At 44.2% G+C, this 13,150-nt stretch overlaps 1 protein-coding gene across 2 annotated transcripts in view; it reads left to right on the top strand.

The window, feature by feature from the left end:
* Window positions 1–13,150, top strand: part of INSR (insulin receptor) — a 54,745-nt gene that overhangs the window by 36,242 nt on the left and 5,353 nt on the right. For both annotated transcript variants that reach the window (XM_035348004.1, XM_035348005.1), the window contains exons 7-20: window positions 1,301–1,427; window positions 1,927–2,177; window positions 2,560–2,727; window positions 3,455–3,656; window positions 8,210–8,481; window positions 8,689–8,831; window positions 9,731–9,890; window positions 10,238–10,337; window positions 10,600–10,667; window positions 10,868–11,097; window positions 11,467–11,577; window positions 11,655–11,814; window positions 12,587–12,716; window positions 12,945–13,079. In XM_035348004.1, coding sequence (XP_035203895.1) covers window positions 1,301–1,427; window positions 1,927–2,177; window positions 2,560–2,727; window positions 3,455–3,656; window positions 8,210–8,481; window positions 8,689–8,831; window positions 9,731–9,890; window positions 10,238–10,337; window positions 10,600–10,667; window positions 10,868–11,097; window positions 11,467–11,577; window positions 11,655–11,814; window positions 12,587–12,716; window positions 12,945–13,079 — 2,257 coding nt within the window. The remainder of the gene's footprint in view (window positions 1–1,300; window positions 1,428–1,926; window positions 2,178–2,559; window positions 2,728–3,454; window positions 3,657–8,209; window positions 8,482–8,688; window positions 8,832–9,730; window positions 9,891–10,237; window positions 10,338–10,599; window positions 10,668–10,867; window positions 11,098–11,466; window positions 11,578–11,654; window positions 11,815–12,586; window positions 12,717–12,944; window positions 13,080–13,150) is intronic.

Here is a 13,150-nt window from a genome sequence, read left to right as displayed (position 1 = left end):
ATTGAATTATGATTTCAGTTCCTTGCTCTTTTATTAGCTACAACACTGCTTAGCACTATTTCTCTGCATTTGGTGGCAGTGCTGCTTAAACATCCCCTTCCCCGGTTCTGCCCTTTGTTATGTGATGTGGCTATTTGTGAACGGACTTTAAAACTGAAGATCGTTCAGCTGAATCAGTTTCCTGGTCTGTTTTGCCACATATCAACACACAGAGCCTTGCCAGCACAGTGGGGAGTGGGGAACGTAATGACTACCTATCTAAAAACTGGCAGTACCAGTGAAAAAACATACATGGAGCCGCACCCTCTGGGATATCACAGCCCCAGCTTGGGCAGAGTGAAGGCAGCACAAGGCGTTAGCTGTCTGTAAAGGTCATCTCTTCCCCTGAGAGACTGGCAGGATCTTCCCACATTTGGTTATGAGACTGGATTTGGGGTTCAAATGCAGCTCTCTCATGGCTGTGTGCAGTTCCCAGGCAGGCTGATGGCTTTGTGTTAAAGGCAGCTGGAGGAGACAGTTGCATTTCTTTTTGCCAGCTTTAACCCCGCTCTCCTCTGCTGTTCTCCGTGCCACCCCCTACCTCAAACCACACGTTGCCGGTGTGTTTGGCTTTTTGTTTGATTTTATGTTTCAGCTCTAGTTTTCACATTGGCAGCATCCTGTTTACGAAAATAAAATTAAAAAAAAAAAAGGGCACAACACCTTGTTTGTTCTGGATGCGGGGCAGAGAAATGAATGTTCTTCCTCCCTTGTGCAGCTACTGCAGGAATGGCAAATCCCATCAGAGCGACACAGTTTGTACTTCTTGGGCTGTTTGGACATACCATATTGTAATGCTTCCCTTGAGAATCAAAACTCCACCCTCCTGCAACTGTTTGTTGTCCTTCGCTCCTGTTTGCGAAGGGACCGTGCTACTCCCGGGCAAGGCTAAGAATTCACTCATTCTGAAGGCAGTGCCTACAAAAACTATGCACACCGAGCTGCTGGGTTCAGCTGTATATATTGTCATTAATTTAAAAATTAGATTTCCCGCTTACCAGCTTTTAGTTCAACTCTATATGGGTTTGTTTTCATAAAATCATAGAAAAATTGAAGCCGGCAGAAACCTTGGGAGGTCATCTATTCCAACCCCTGGCTTAAGGCAGGAATAACGTTGAAGTAAGATAAGTTTTTAATGAGTAGTTCTCAATGCCAAGGTTCTCATAGTTATCTGTGGAGAACAGAAACTTCTAAAATAATGAAAAACAGAAAACTGTTTTTTAGCATTCACAAAATTATTGTCCTTTCTCTTTTGTTACAGGTGAAAATGAATTGCTGAAATTTTCTTCTATTAGAACATCTCACGACAAGATCCTGTTGAAGTGGGAGCCGTACTGGCCTCCTGATTTCCGTGATCTTCTGGGATTTATGCTTTTTTACAAAGAAGCGTAAGTGGCAGCTTAAGGAGAGGGTATCTCCAGTAACCCATGGTTGGGCTACAAAACAACAGCCATGCTGGGCTTCCACAAACAACAGCTGGCACCGAAGAGCAGATATTAAGACTGCTGTGGTCATAGCTAATTAGGAGCCAGACAGTCACAGACACTACACTTAAGTTTCTGATGTTACCCTTCTGTATAAATGCTCATGAAGTTCCCTGACTTAACTTAGTTGTATACAGTCAAAATTGCTCACTTAAGAGCAACCCAAACATCAGTTGTTCCAGCTGTTCTAGACTCGCATACTTTATCTTGTCTCCCCACTATCTCTATAGGATGATGAGGCATTCATTCCAGTTGAGGTGGGAAATAGTCTTTTAAAAATCAAGATTAACAAACTGGTTACTATGAGGCTGAAAATAATGAGTTGAGATTTAGCTGTATGAATTGCCTGTGGAGCTGTTATGCTGTTAATTTGAGGCTTTTTTTTTTTTTTTTTTTTTTAAAGTCCATACCAAAATGTGACAGAGTTTGATGGACAAGATGCTTGTGGGTCAAATAGCTGGACAGTTGTGGATGTTGACCCACCGCCACGATCAAATGAACCCAAAGCCCAGGCCCAGCCAGGCTGGCTTCTGAGGGGCTTAAAGCCATGGACACAATATGCTGTGTTTGTTAAAACCCTGGTCACCTTCTCAGATGAACGAAGGACATACGGTGCAAAGAGTGAAATCATCTACGTCCAGACCAACGCTACTGGTCAGTATCATTAACTTAATGTTGCATTGCAAAAATGAAAGCAAGCCAGACCTTCTGTCTTCTGGTTGGTGGTCAAGATAGTCCTGTATCTGTGAAACTTTCTCGTGATGTTGCTACTCTACATTTGTGGGAAGGTATTCCTAAAGAAATAGAAGACTGTATGCTTCCCTGGATGGGGAGAGGGTGCTGGTGTGCACTTGTTCCATGGGGCTGTGTGTAGGGCTTGTGAGCACGCTTGTGTGCCCTGCTGCGGGACTGTTGGGTGTCAGTGGGCCTACTATGGAGCGTGCTGCTTGTCCCCAGGGAAATGGAAACTTGCCTGTGCTTGTCAAGCTCTCTCAGAGCACTGGAAGTGACCTCTGTCTCTTTTCCACCCACCCAGTTCCGTCAGTTCCATTAGATCCGATATCTGTTTCCAACTCTTCATCCCAAATCATTCTGAAGTGGAAGCCACCCTCAGAGCCCAACGGGAACATCACGCACTACCTGGTGTTCTGGCAGCAGCAGGCCGAAGACAGTGAGCTGTATGAACTCGATTACTGCCTAAAGGGTGAGTTCCACTTCTTGCTCTGTGCCCTTCTTTCAAGCCTTCCAGATGGTGGAGCTATCTCAGCATTGTATGGAGATTTTTCACACACCCTCGAGGTGCTCAGGATGCCTAATTTTGCTGTTTTTAAGCCTGTTGTTCAAGCAACAGGGCTGACATATAGCTGCATTCTCCCACTATTCAGCTACATTATGAATTAGCCACTCTTGCCAGGACACATGCCAACGATCTCTCCAAAACCATTTTTTCACAAAGTAATCAAATATTTTTTTTTAATTTCAGGATCTCCCTTTTACACTTGTTTTTTTAAACTGAGTAACCAGTTTAGTAACAGCTATGGAGACCATAAAGTAAAACACTGCAGTGTTTCTGGAGATCAGTGGCTAAGTTCATTTTTGAAGGCATCTTGTGCCTTAGGTTTTGGAATTATTTCAGGATTCAGGGTTTCACTGAGGACTGTCAGACTCTGCAGCTCTGTGTTACCCAAACTGAGGTGAACAGGGGTAGAACTCTGGCGACAGCAGCATTTCAGCTTCATTTCAGAGCTAGCATAGTTTTGAATCAAGGCCCTGTTGTAAGAGAGGGAACGCTGCTCAGCCCTAGATATGAGACCGTGGGAGGCCTAAATGTGCTATGAATCCTGTGTACTCTAGTTTTGGATCTTGCTAAGATCAAACATCTGCTTCTGGCATGCCAAGCATGAGTGATAATAAAATTGTTTTCTCCGTAGGATTAAAACTGCCCTCAAGGACCTGGTCTCCTCCTTTTGAATCTGAAGACCCTCAGAAGTATAATCAAAGTGAAAACGAGGATGTCAGCGGAGAATGTTGCTCCTGTCCTAAAACAGACTCTCAAATACAGAAGGAGCTGGAAGAGTCTGCTTTCCGCAAGACGTTTGAGAATTATCTTCACAACGAGGTTTTCGTCCCCAGGTATGAATAGCAAAACTTACTGCCCACATAGTCTGGGGTAGGGAAGTGTAATTGGTTACTAAACAAAAGCACTGGGGTGGACACAGCCGTACTGCCACTCTGTCTGGGCTTCCATGGGACTGTCTGGTCCAGCTGAATGTGTGTCAGAGGCTGGTGAGAGCCGAGTGCCTACAGCTGATGTTATTACAGATTTGGAAGATTCTTCTCTATTTGCTATCCGTGAATGCTCCTCAGCTTGAGAATAAAGGGAGAATCCTCAACAAATAGCTAAAACCCTTAAACTTGTGTGAGGCCAAAAATAGCCATTTTTTTCTGTCTTAATATTTCATGATCTAGCTTTTCATCCAGTTGAAAAGAAAGGAAAAGAAAAAGGGAAGTTTACCATGCTACAGCCTTGTCCTTTAGCGCGGTATTTGCGGTCTTCCTTGCACTTAGTCTGGGAAATACCTCCAATACCATGAGGAATGCAACTGCTGTGGGTGGTGAATGTCCTGTTTTGAATGGCACACACAGTGTCACATTAAGTGGTGTTGAATGTCTTCACACTTCATATGCAACTTACAGAGGAAGCACTGGGAATCAGGTTAGGCTGTAATGATTTACCCTCTTCACTGTCATGTATTTTGTGCTCTAAATTTGTTCTCTGCTTCCTGCCCTTAGCTATTAAACATTTATGTGCAGCTGCTTGACAAAAGCTACCTTTCTTCAGTGAGTGTTTTTGTACTACTGAGTGAATTATAGGCAGTGTCTCTTCTCTGGGAGTCCGATTTGATGCCTGCAGTTGTCACGTGGAAGTTTGTGCAGAGTCACTCCTTTTGCTGTTTCTTTGCTTTTAGTGCTGATCAGAAGGACAAGTTTCAGTGTGCAAAGTGCTGGCAGGACACATCATCTTTAAAAGCAGAGGAGAAACGAGCCATGTACAAAAGCCAAACTCCTCCTGATGTAGGCAAACAATACTGAAAATCTGATTACTTTTTTTTTTTTTTTTTCCTCTTTTTCCTTTTCCTGTTTTTATTTGATTTTATTTTCATTTTATTGTGCAGCCAGCCCAGGATGCTTCTCAGGCCAGTTTCTGGGGTATGTATTTTAGGAAGAAACCAATCACCAGGATGTGCCACCTTGTCAGCCTGCTAAGGAAGAAATCTCCTTCCCCTAGGCTAATTAATCTTTTTAGCACAAACCCCTTCTGTTACGAGTGAGCAGTAAAGATACTGTCCTGCTGACATGCATCCTCTCTTCTCTGGCAAGTTTCAGGCCGTGGCAACATAAATTAAATATTGTAAATATTGTAAATTTTGTGTCTATTGCCTGTTCAAAGGGCAGCCTGTCTAGAGCCTGGCAACTGAGCATGAAGTGTGTTTTACTTCAGGTTCTCTTTTATGATGCTCCTGATAGTTTCAGCTTCTCTCGAGGTGTTGTGTGGACACCCCTTGAGATAAGAAGCCTTCTGCTGGTCCCTGGGAGGAACCTCAGAGACAAGGCCAGCAGAGAACAGAAGGTGGCAGGGTGCAGAAGACAGTGCAGTAGAGAAGTGACTCCCCCCACGTCTTGTCTCCTTGTTTTCCTTGTACCATTTTCCCCCTTCTGTCCTGTCCCCAGCTGTTGGATCCCTGTGCAGTATCCAGCCAGTACGAGGCTGTCCCGCAGATCTGCCATGCCCTGCTTTGGTCCGGGTCTGATCTCACCTGACTTTCTGAGAACCCTGCTGGAAATCACAGAAGTTGTTCCTTCCCTATGTGCACAGCTAATTAGCTACTCCAGGAGATACTGTCACAAGTCTTGTGGGCTGATCTGCTCTGGAACTGGCAAGGCAAACGGGAAGTGTCTAAACATTTCTTGCCATAGCCACATTCCTAGTCGGAGCTGGTGGGTATCTTCACACCACGTGCTTTGCAACTTCCCTTTGTAGCTGAACAAAGTGGCCATCGGAAGCTGATGCTTTGTTTCTTCTTTCCTGTGTTATTTGTTCTTATATCGGAACAAGCTTTGCACAGATTGGAGCAAAAGGGGGATTGAACGCTGGAGCAGGTTGCCCAGGGAGGTTGTGGAGTCTCAGTCCTTGGAGGTACTCAAACCCCAGGTGGATGTGGTCCTGAGCAACCTGCTCTAGCTGCCCCTGCTTTGTGCAGGGGCTCGGGTTAGATGATCTCCAGAGGTGCCTTGCAACTTCAACTGCTCCATGACTCTGTGGAAAGCATGGAAAGATTTCAGAAGTAATAAAAGTCCTGAGAGGCAGAGGGGATGTAAATGGCTGCTTTTCAGGATGTGTTCTCATGTACACTCTCAACCATTGCTGCTGCAGCAGCAGTCTCACCCTTCTCTCTGTCTCTGTCCTTGTTTCTTTCTCTCTGTCACACACACACTCGTGTCATTACACACACTAGTGGGCTACGGGTCTGAGAAATGACTCGCATTAAAAGCAACTTCTTTTTCTAGGTTTCCCAGTCCAATCCAAGTAATTGTGTAGACAAATACATAAATGCTTGTGCCAGCACAAGGGAGAAGGGAGGCAAGCTGCTCTCGCAGCAGCAATGACAGCCTGTGCCAGTTTCAGGTGTGTGGAAAAACTTGGTCTGAGCTAGCTAATGCATTTTTAAAATCCTCATATTGCATGTGATGAGTTCTCACTTCATCCATCCCTGAACCAGGGAAGGTCATTGGAGCTGCTGAAACGTCCATGAGTCACAATGGAAGTTGCACTGGAACAACTAGGGAAGGCATCAATTGTTTGAAAATACAACGAATTTGGCAAGAAAATTGCTGCAAATCTCGGATAATAAATATGGGAAGATTGTGTTTACAGCTTCAAAAGCTTTTCTTGCTTTCTGTTACCAGAGGAAGAAGTTATTCTCATATTTTACTGTGTTGCATCAGTAGTCACATTACTGTTTTACTTGTGAAAAACAAAATCCTCTTGAACACGAGGAACAGCTGAATCCACACTTTGTAAACAGTGGCGTGCAGCTTTGTTTTTAAGTCCAAACAAGATTCTTGTTGACTGTAGAGATTGCTTCCAAGGGAGGGAGTTGGCATGACCCAGACCTGGGTCTCTGAACTCTGCCCCATTGTTAGGGGACACTGTTCAGAACAATGCAGAGCAACTCCAAAACGATGTCTCTGGAGTTAATTAGTAATTAGAGGAAGAGAAAACGAAAAGCTGGAATGTGCTCTGCCAAAGCTGCCATTTGGCATCACGTTTTTTCATCAGGTGGACGAATGTGCTTACGTCGTTGTGTCCAACCCAATGTTCAGTTGGAGGACATCTTAAAATCGGCTTTCCAGCTGGTTGCGTTGGCTGTTTGAGCATAAGGAACATCTGGAAGTGGGGCTGGGGGTTGCAGACAAAGACCTGACCTGCTCAGTCACCTGCTGTAGCTGTACTGCACCAATCATTTGCCCGGTAGTCAGAGGGTGGCAGTGGAAAGTTCACTTCAGCAGCACAGATTTGCTTCAACAGCTTGTTACATTTTTAGAGACTGGAGATGCCTCAAGTGTGGGTTCAGCTCAGGTCACTCTTTGTACCCTTTAATAGCTGCGCACACATGCACACACAAACAAAGATCATCATCCCCTTAAAATACACCGCTCTGTTTTCAAATGGCATTAATTCCTTTTGTGTAACTAAATACCGTTACTGATTCACCGCGTTGGTTGGTTCCCAACCTGGAATTCCTAGCAGTGGATGTGTGGCAGGAGTTTTGTTTTGATTCCTGTTCCTTTTGTTCCCAAGGAATTAAATCCGGACGGCTTTTGATTCCGTTGGACTGATTCTGTTTATTTACTGATGAAATCTGACATGGAAGTTGGCTAGTGGCACTCACTTGCAAACAGGGGAGTCGACAAGATCACGGGGCCGATTCTATTTTTACAGCAGCAAAAAATTGATTTTCAGACTGAAGTGCAATAATTTGAGAAGCAATATTTGGTTAACAAACAGCACGACTAATCTGTAGTCTGAATCCGTGCGTCTTCAGTGCGCCTGCTGGAAAGATCTTAATAAATTTGGTCTCTCGGGAAAAGGTTAAAATTATCTGTCGAAATAGATAAGTTCAGAATTAGGGTTCAAAGCAGCAGATGTATTCCAGTGAGCTGTGAAACTGGTTTTACGCTTCATAAATGCAAATTTATGACACTCGGAATATGTGGAACATCCAAGGTCGTCAGAGTTGGGGGCTGTGATATGACCTCATTTGTTCAAAGCTAGAATGTGTAGGAGATGAACTCCCAAGCATTGCAACACTGCGTACAAGGCATCCACGGGGCAGCCTGCGAGAGCTCTATTCTGCTGAGAAGGTCTAGGAGAATTTGAATTCCCAAGCAAATACCTTAGGCTTGGATTTTTTTCCTGTACACAGTTGTGCAGGGAAATCATGTCAGGGTTACGTCATTCTGAAAAGCGGTGTGTGTTGGAATTTCTATCTTGTACTGCAAATACGAGTCTTGAATTGGAGTTTTCGATTGCACTCGGAGCTCTCCCATTTTAACTGTTTCTTTTCAGGTGGATGCATTTATATTGGATATAACAAATAACATTCTAATGCATTGTTTAATAGGCCATCAAGAAAACGAAGAGACCTCGGCTCCGTAGCAAATGCCACCGTGGTGATACCCACCATCGCGTCCTCTCCAAACTCTTCTGCAGCTGCATCTGAGAATGCAGAGGAACAGAAACCTTTTGAAAAAGTTAAGTTCAAGGAGTCTTTGGTTATCTCAGGCCTGCGGCATTTCACAGGGTATCGTATTGAGCTCCACGCTTGTAACCACGACGCTCAGGAATCTCGATGCAGCGTTGCAGCTTATGTCAGTGCCAGGACCATGCCAGAAGGTAATTAGCTTCCTGAGCTTTGCGCTGGGTTGATGGCTCTTTTCAAAATGCTGCTTTTCCCATGAGAGCCAGCTGCTTTGCAGAAACATCACGGACTGTGCTCTCTTTATGTCCTGGTAGGGGAAGATGATGGATGAAGTATTGTCGGTTTTGCATTTTGCAAAAGACATGAAATAGTGCTATTGTTAATCATGACTTTGGTTTTAGCTAAGGCCGATGACATCGTTGGTCAAGTTACCCATGAACTGGTTGAGAAAAATACCGTGCACTTGAAGTGGCAGGAACCAAAGGAGCCAAACGGTCTTATTGTGCTTTATGAAGTGAATTACGGGCGTCTTGGGGAGACAGAGGTGAGAATTTCTGCTTCTTCCTTAACGCAGCACGTTTGGAGAAGTAGCTCTGTGCTTCAGTCCCTCTTGTAAGCAGTGGTCGTGGTGGTACTGGGGAGGCTGCTGAAAAATAGCAGCTGGAGGCTGGACTTGTAGAGACCTCTCTGCCTTTCCCTGGGTTCTTTGGCATTGGCATGATACCTCCCGTGCCATTGCAGGACATGGCTGTGTATTTATTAGTTTAGGTATAGCCCTGAGTACGGCTCTGTATTTGTTTATTGCTGCAAGACAATAATCCTTGGGAGTCTCTGGGAGCCCTCATTTAGTTTTCAGTGGTCCTGGTGTTTATGGTGTTCTGTCCATTCTGGTTTCCTTTTGCATGAACCAAAGTGACATAAAACGTTGCTAGTGAATTTTGTCCGCTGGAAGTCTCCCTCTGGTACTGCTGAGAAATAAAAATCTCCCTGACCAGTGCCTGTTTGTCCAATATCTAATTTGCTAACTTTCTGCATGGACACTTTTATGAATTTTATTTTACAGGACAGAAAACATACGTGTAAATGTACATTGCTTAGAGAAGTGAGAGCTCTGAGCAGCAGGAGAGCCTCCGAGCAGCCCTAGTGCCTGCGCAGCATGCCAGTGCCGTGTGGGCAGGAGGGCTTGCCAGCACAGGTCAGATTTCAGGGCTGAGCTCTAGTACAGCAAATGGCATATGCTGTGTGTAATCTGAACTACTCTAAACTATAAAATGCAAATCCAGGACAAGCCACTATCTTGGAAAAGACCTGAGCATGTGAAAACCCTATTTGTATACATTTGCCAGTCAAGGAGGTGAGGAAGAAATCCTAGTGCGCTGTTACGGAGCCCGAGGTTGTTGCAGAGGTAGCGTAACGCAGCCTTCCCCTTCCCTCCTCCCGCAGGAAGCACACTACTGCGTTTCCCGTAAGCACTTTGCCAGTGAGCAGGGCTGCAAACTGCGCGGACTGCAGCCTGGAAACTACAGTGTCCGTATACGAGCTACATCGCTGGCTGGCAATGGCTCGTGGACAGAACCTACCTATTTCTACGTGGCTGATTATTGTGAGTTCTTTTTTTTTCAACATCATCTTTTTGATCAGAACCCAGATTTCAGTTGGAAGATGGTGGGGCTTAGCTAGGAGTGCACGGGGACCTGTAGAGGGGCATGGAACATTTACCAATACATCTGTTTTCCAGAAACTGGAATTAGGAATGTGTCCGTTTTCTTAATATTAGCTGCTGAACAGCAGTTTGAGTTCTTGTTTGGAGCAGCCCTGCATTCTCTACCTGAAGCAGCCTCTGGCTTCACGTTCTTTCTTGTTTATTCAAGGAAGAGATCTTATGCAGGAAAAGATTGGGATTTTGAGACCCGTGTAATACCTCCGATTCTCTCTCTCTTTCTCTCTTAGTGAATGCTCAGCCTAATATTGCTGTTATAATTGTTCCGATTATTTTTGCCATAATAATTGCTGGAATTATTGGAGCTGCTTATGTTCTTGTGAAAAAGAGGTGAGTGCAACTTCACATCATTTTTACCGGAACAAGCAAAACTTTTATGTAAAGGTTTTCTTCATTTGTTGGAAGTAATTCTGTTTATTTTCTAATTTAGGTAATGATTATAACGTTAATTTAGATTAGGAAATATTTTTTGTGCCTTTGGAAATTGGGGTAGTCACTATTTATCACACGCTTTGGGAATTAATCAAACTGGCTTCATTTCTAATGTGTCAAAAGCTGCAAATGTGCTAAAGAATTTGTGTATCCCTTCCAGACAAACCGAAGGACCGACTGGGCCGCTCTACGCATCTTCTAACCCTGAGTATCTCAGCGCCAGTGATGGTGAGAGCAGTGGGGGCTTTCCTCTGCACCTTATTTCTCGTGTAGCCATTCAGACAGTGCAGCAGTATGGGGCTGGGTTTTTCTTTATGGAGTTTTTCTGGTTGTCTTTATATACCACAATATCCTGTGGCAGTTGTGCTGCAGAAATGGCTTTTGAAAGATGGTTGCTCAATTCAGAAACGTCTCCCTCTGTTTGACAGTCTATGTCCCTGATGAATGGGAGGTTCCACGAGAGAAGATCACTCTCCTCCGAGAGCTGGGACAGGGCTCCTTTGGCATGGTGTATGAGGGAATCGCCAAGGACATCGTGAAGGGAGAGCCAGAGACTCGAGTAGCTGTGAAAACCGTTAACGAATCAGCCAGCCTGCGCGAGCGCATCGAGTTCTTAAATGAAGCTTCTGTGATGAAAGGGTTCAGCTGCCATCATGTGGTAAGCATCGCTGGGTGCCTCAGATGATTAGCAAGTGAAAGTCCCATCACATAACTAATATTTCTCTAATGCTTTCAAAGCTTGGTGTTTTGCCTACAAAAAGCAGCCTACAAAAGCAGCCTTTCTGCAGAAGCAGTTGATCAAAAGAGCTGGGATTGTTACTTGTCACATTTTATAAAATGCATGAATCTGCTTGCATCATTTCACTTTTGCTCTTCCAAAACTTCTCAGCCTTAAGTGGCTTTGTGGTGCTGTTCCAAGCTCTTGTTCAGGGTGTGTTGGCTTTGTTGTAACACCCGGTTCTCATAGCTGGACTCTGCCCAGTGTGCTCGGACACAACCTTGAGGAAAAGTCTCATTTATTTTCCAGGTTCGCCTCCTCGGGGTGGTCTCAAAAGGACAACCTACTCTGGTGGTCATGGAGTTGATGGCACATGGAGATTTGAAAAGCTACCTTCGATCTTTGAGACCTGATGCTGAGGTACGGACAGGAGAGAGGCAGTGTACGTGTAACAGGCTAGCTAGATCTGGTTTTTAATACTTGTTTATTTATCGTAGAATAACCCTGGTCGTCCACCGCCAACGCTGAGAGAAATGATCCAGATGGCTGCAGAGATCGCTGATGGTATGGCCTATCTGAATGCCAAAAAATTTGTTCACAGAGATCTCGCAGCTCGTAACTGTATGGTTGCAGAGGACTTCACTGTAAAAATTGGAGGTATGTAGTATGTGGTCAGAAGATAACTCTGTGGGTCATACTTAGGTGTATGAAACCCAAGAGCAATGCAGCAAACACAGGTGATTTCCACTGGCTTCCTTTGGAAACGCAGCAAACTTTTGTTTTTCTTCCTTGTAAAAGAAATGTATGGGCTTTAGTAAGAAAAATGTCTCCCTTAAGACCAGAACAACTTTTCTAATCACCTCTATTCTGTCATAATACTTAAAATACGAGTATTATGACAAAGAAGGTGTTGGGCACAACAAAGCAAGCTTTGTTAACCCTGTCACTAGGTCAGGTGTCTTTTAAAAAGTCATTTGTCTTCCACAAGAAACAGTTTTTAACCCAAGTCCATTTGGAAGTAAGTAAATACAAAGTGTAAAAATAAACTGAAACCTCAAGGCTTGGTGGTTTGTCAGACCTCTTTGGACTTAAAGCCAAGGCAGTGGGATTTAAGGGCAAAGACAGCTCTGTTTTACTTAAAGGAGATGAATAAAAATAATGTTTAGAACAGAAGCTGTCACTAAAAATTGCAACTCTGGAGTCTCTATCACAGCTCTGTAGTGGTTCACAAAAGAAAAAATGCAGGGAAAAGGAAAGTGTTTTGAATGTTAATCACAAGGTGACAAATTGCTGGAAGTTGCATAGGAGGCTTACTGGGTGTATGAAAATAGCCTGGCGTCAAAGGAAGGAAACACTCCTCTAGAGATGTTGCACAGTAAAAGCAGCATGGAAGGAGAGACATTTAACACATCCCAATTGCTTTTCTCAGACTTTGGCATGACCAGAGATATCTACGAGACGGATTATTACCGTAAGGGAGGCAAAGGACTTCTGCCTGTGCGCTGGATGGCACCCGAATCATTAAAGGACGGTGTTTTCACTACTTACTCAGATGTGTGGTAAGTTGTACTCTGCAATCCCAGATGAATCAAGAGCTCACTGTTTTAATGCATGTTGTTTACACTGTGAGTTGCTGACTTCTTCCGAGTACAGACAAAACACAACATTGTTTTGAAACCCTCTTAAAAATATAGTAGTATTTTTTTAAAGTATGCGTTCTCCAAAACAAGGCTAGCACTTGTAGATCTTCAGAATGTTTCTCACCAGGAGTCTTGTTTCTTTCTTAGGTCGTTTGGTGTTGTCCTTTGGGAAATAAGCAGTTTAGCAGAGCAGCCGTACCAGGGACTCTCCAACGAACAGGTGCTAAAGTTTGTAATGGATGGAGGATACCTGGATCAGCCTGACAACTGCCCAGAGAGGCTGTAAGTAGCAAAGTGGGTGCCAGCCGGCCAAGCTGCACTCTTTATCTAAAGTGTGGGCAACACAGCTGGCC

This window comes from Oxyura jamaicensis, chromosome 28 (genome assembly GCF_011077185.1).
Source record: "Oxyura jamaicensis isolate SHBP4307 breed ruddy duck chromosome 28, BPBGC_Ojam_1.0, whole genome shotgun sequence".
In the NCBI taxonomy this organism is placed as follows: domain Eukaryota; kingdom Metazoa; phylum Chordata; class Aves; order Anseriformes; family Anatidae; genus Oxyura; species Oxyura jamaicensis.
This window is presented reverse-complemented; position numbering and strand designations above follow the sequence as displayed.